A 4,784-nucleotide genomic window follows, 5' to 3' on the forward strand; every position below is an offset into this window, starting at 1 on the left:
ATGGCCTTTATGTCCCTATAAGAAAACTAATTTTTAAATGGCACTTTAACCTGTGGAATTCACAGTTCCAGGATATTCCTGGCAGTAGGGTAACTGTTCTAAACTTCAAAACAGATCTAGGTACTTGAATAAGACTAGTACTTTGTTTTCATTTAAATTAAAAGGATTATGTAGAGCCTCACATTTCAGAGTAATAGTCATGCTTTATAACTGCCTTAGATGAGATTTAAAAGGAAATGTAGGTAATGGTTGGTTTCTTACTCCACCCTTAAAGTGATGCAGTCTTCCAGTGCTAATTGAAATCTACAGAGAGAGAATTAAAAATATATATATATGTGACTTGGGGGCTAAGTGTGTGTGAACAGTTCTAGCAAAAACATCAATACTCCCTCATGCTTAAAAAATTAAACGTTGGGAAATGAATATTAATGATCAAAAGACCCTTTACTTCTGAATCTCTGCTTCTGAGGTTTCTGAATAACAATTTATCTATTTTTGCCCACTTGCTGCTGTAAAAATTCAAGATGTTTATTTCAGTGTATTTTTCACAAGTTGGAACGTGTTATTTAGGGAGAAAATAAAACATTTCAGTCAAAACCTCCCAGGTGTTTTTTTACCACATTTTATAGACTTAGTGGATTAACTGAGCTGTGACTAAGCCATTTCCCAGGATTTCTGGCTACCACATTCAAGCCTGAAATTTCAGTTGGCAGAAACTTCTTATGTGGCTGAGATGTGGTCATGAAACTGAACAAATGGTGGTTTGCCATCTGCCCCTACAAGTACAAGGAGGCAATGGGATGGAGCAGGGCTGCTGGAAGTAGTGAGGCAGTAGGAAGCCGTGGAGAGCTTTTGAGCTGGTGACAGAAGAAGACCACAAGAGTGTGGCCAGTTGTTTAACCTGATGAACTGTCCTGGTTAGTGCTCTGGTTTCTTCTGATATGAATGCTTGCCACTTTGCATCTGCCAGGCTGCTGCTTGTCCTAGTTTGTGAAGAAAGGAGGAGTTCTGAGGGGGCCGAGGAAAGGTGTGGAGGTTCTTCCATCCCAGGCTGTGTCCATGTTCAGGAACCGATGCCATCCTTCCCTCTCCAGCGACATGTGCTGTGGGCACTGAGCTTCAGCCCCCCCAGCATCTGGCAGCGGGCGCTGTCACGCTAGCTGAAACACTGGTCTGATCTGGGATGGCAATTCCTGTTCTATATAAAAGTCAAGCAGTTCAGATGTAATAAGTCCTTTTCTAAAGGGAGCTCTATATATTATGCATGAAGTTTTAGAACCAAGAGAGGAGATTTCAGTTCATTACAGTTGAAAACTCCTGCAAATCCCTCAGGCTTTGCAGGACCATCTGGCACGCGTTCCGCCCTGCGCACTCCCTTCTGCCTCATCTCTTGCCTAGTACAGGCACTCTGTTTTTTCCTAACCTCTTTTTCCTTTGCCTTCCCTGCATACCCCACCAGTGGGACCATATCCCTTAGAACATCAGCTGGAGGCAGCAGAGGGGAGGTAATAGAGATGTCTGCGTGAAAATGTCTACTGGTTGGAGACAGTGTAACCAATGCCTTTTAGACCGCCCTGCTTGATCCCCACCTCTGGCTGTAGAGCCCGAGAGGGTTTTGTATTTTGGTGGATCCTTGCCACAGCAACCCCTGTTCAACATGACACATCTGTGGCACCAAAAGCATGTGCCATGGGTCTGGACTGCTGAGATTCGTCATGACTGTGGGGTTGCAATGTTGTCCACGTGCTTCTTTGCTCAAAAGGAGGTAGAGAGGGAGCAGTAGGGTTCCCAGACTGTACAGTGAATCCAGCAGCATGGGTTTTGGTGACTGGGGAGATCTGTCTCAACGGCTACAGTTTTAGTGTCTTACTACCTGTTATCTGACTTCTTGCAGGAGAAGCTCAAGTACTTCCCTGTGTGCGTGAGCGCCAAAGTTCACCAGGAGGATGATGCAGAAGAAGGCCTTGGCAGCCTCCCCAGGAACATCAGCTCCCTGAGCTCACTGCTGCTCTTCAACACCACTGAGAACCTGTGAGAGCTGGAGCAGTGCTGTGCTTTTCACCTGTCCCTGCTTGTCCCCAGAGGAGCTTTCTCTTCCTTGGGGGCAGCATTAACTGCTTGCATTCCTGGGGGTCTTACATGCCAAGCTCTTGGTAGGACAGGGTTTGGTACCTCTCCACCAGCTTCCAGCTAGCAACTCTGTCTTTCCCACTCTTCCTCTTGGGTGGAAGGATTTGTTTTATCTGCACCTGATCCTCCACTCACCTGCTTTCAACCCAGCTTTGCACTTACCTTCCCCAACAGTTTTTCTTGTTATACCCCTGCAATAATTTCTTTCCAGCCTTGAAAGCTGCTGTCACTCCTGCCCTCTGCCACATGTGCCTGCCTGGATTCTACTCCTCCTCCTGATGGTTCCTCACGGCAACACTTTACCCATGTTGCTGCTTTGCTGTCTCCACTGCCCATCACTGCAGTTCCCTTTCCCGTTGGCTTCGCCTCATGCTTCCTCCTTCTGCTCATATTGAAGAGCTTCTTTAAGCCCTTCTTAAGCTTTCAGCTGCTGGATCTCCTCTTTCTTCTCCTGAGCCACAACTTAATTCCTCTCTTTATCTTTCCTTCTGCCTCTTGAGTGACAAATCACGAGGAGAGACTCGTGTCCTTGCTGCGGGTTGTTGGACAGTCTGGGGCCAGGCAGTGGGAGGGAGTGAGCTTGGCAACGGTGGCAGTGCAGTGGGGCTTTGCTTTAGGATGAATGTGGAGGCTGCACTCATAGGGTGGGGAGCTGATAGTCTCCCGATTGTAGAGTGGAAAGGAATGAAAAGGGGGCTAGAAGAAGAAAACTGGAGCGCCCAATATGTTCCACCGGTGTGAGCAAGTCTGACCTGGAGTCAGGTCTCCACCTCCCAGACCTTCTTCTTGGGTAGCCTGTTTCTTGTGGCCTTGGCTCTCAAGATGGCATCGCTGAAATACTTGTCCTCTACCCTTAGGTACAAGAAGTATGTTTTCCTGGATCCTCTAGCTGGAGCAGTGTCCAAGACCCATGTGGCTCTGGAAACAGAGACGGAAGAGAAGCTCTTTGATGCTCCTCTCTCCATCACCAAAAGGGGACAACTGGACCGGCAGGTGAAACATGGACACAGCTGCTTTCCCTTCAGGGGATTGTGCCCAGCTCTCTGAGAGGATGGGGCTTCTGTAGGGTGGAGATCAGGCAAGAGAATGGCCCCTCATGGCACCTGTAGGGTGTCTCACCAGAAGGACCTTGCCCATTTTTGAGCTTGAAGTCCTGGTTTGGGCTTGATGGATGACACAAATGCCTCAAACTTGGCAGGCGTTTCTCTTTGCTTAAGCCATTGCTGGGTGCTGTGGGAAGACTAATGTAATATCAGGTCACCTTGCTGCTAGACCTCAGGGCTCTAGAGGATTTCGGAGGTTCCGTCACTTGATAATCTCCCTTTAGCTAACTCCTGAGCCTTTTAGGAGTGTGATGGTGAGATGCCATGGCTGGAAGGTGCTTGGGAGTAGGCCTGTGACCCAGTTTATGCTGGGAAGGGATGCCTGCTGGTGTGAACGGAAGGACCAGCCAGCATGAGCTAAGACCTTGTGCTTGGTGTGGGCATGAGGGAGGCAGTGCACCAGTCCTGCTGCCCCAGCATGGGACTGACTCTGTCCCAACACCTCATAGTGGCCATACCTGGAGCTTTGAGGATACATGGCTGAATGTGTGGTCTGGGGCTAGGGAAATCTGGGGCTAGGGAAGGAAGCCTGGGAGCCATTTGTTAATCTTGTTGTACTGCAGGAGGTACCAGGGTGTACAGCAAACAAAGCCCTTTATTCACAGTGCACCTCTGGTTCTGTTTTGTCTGTGTGTTAAGCACAAAACCAAACCTCTAAATGCCTGGTTGTGCTTCTCACGCATCTTAATCTCAGAAGTGGTTCAGGCACCATCAACTTCTGGAAGAGAAGGGACTGCCCCATATAGGCTGGAAATTTGGAAGAAACTGGGAAGAGTTCTGCACCTCTTCCTCCTCCTGCAATATGGCTTTCCAAGCCTGGCCGGGGTGTGGGGGGGTAGCTGATGAGTTGCCCATGACCACCATCATGGTGGCACACCAGCCCAGCTCTGCCTGCCACCCAGGCTGTTCCCTCCAGTGCCTTCATTTGCTGCAAGGGGAAGCAAGTGCATAGTCACTGCCTTATCTTTTTGGTTTGGGTTTCCTTTAGGTAGCTGAAAATTACTTCTACGTGCCCGATCTGGGTCAAGTCCCAGAGATTGATGTGCCATCCTACCTGCCAGACCTGCCTGGCATCGCTGCAGACCTCATGTACAGCGCTGACCTAGGCCCCGGCATCGCGCCGTCCGCCCCGGGCAGCGCCCTGCCAGAGTTGCCCACTTTCAACACCGAGTCGGCGGAGCCCTCGCAGCCAGGTATTTCCAGCCCCTAGAAATATTTCCAGGGATCGCTACAAGGTGGAGATAAGGCAGAAAGTCTCCTGGTGAAGGTTTCAAGGAGATAGTTCTGGCTCGTGCTTGGGCCTGAGTCAAAGCTGCAACCTGCCCAAGTGCTGTCCAGACCCTGGGCCCTTCACCTCCCTCACAGCCTGAGTGGCTCGGGAGGAGGGAGCGTGATGTGCAGGGTCCGGCCCCACGGCAGCCCAGGGTGATGCCCTGGGGCAAGCTGGGCAAGACCCTCGGTAGCAGCTGGGGAGGGCAGGGTAGGGGATCTCACAGTCTGCCTTGGCCCTGCCCACGGTGCAGAGCTGCCACACACGAAGCTCCGAGCTGG

At 50.2% G+C, this 4,784-nt stretch overlaps 1 protein-coding gene across 1 annotated transcript in view; it reads left to right on the top strand.

The window, feature by feature from the left end:
• Positions 1-4,426, top strand: part of WASH1 (WAS protein family homolog 1) — a gene marked incomplete at its 3' end in the record, with an annotated part of 12,948 nt that extends 8,522 nt beyond the window's left edge. The window contains exons 4-6 of the mRNA XM_008949061.1: positions 1,895-2,031; positions 2,988-3,123; positions 4,222-4,426. Coding sequence (XP_008947309.1) covers positions 1,895-2,031; positions 2,988-3,123; positions 4,222-4,426 — 478 coding nt within the window. The remainder of the gene's footprint in view (positions 1-1,894; positions 2,032-2,987; positions 3,124-4,221) is intronic.
• Positions 4,427-4,784: the final 358 nt, after the last annotated feature.

The sequence above is a fragment of the Merops nubicus genome, unplaced genomic scaffold, assembly GCF_000691845.1.
Source record: "Merops nubicus isolate BGI_N331 unplaced genomic scaffold, ASM69184v1 scaffold23470, whole genome shotgun sequence".
In the NCBI taxonomy this organism is placed as follows: Eukaryota; Metazoa; Chordata; class Aves; order Coraciiformes; family Meropidae; genus Merops; species Merops nubicus.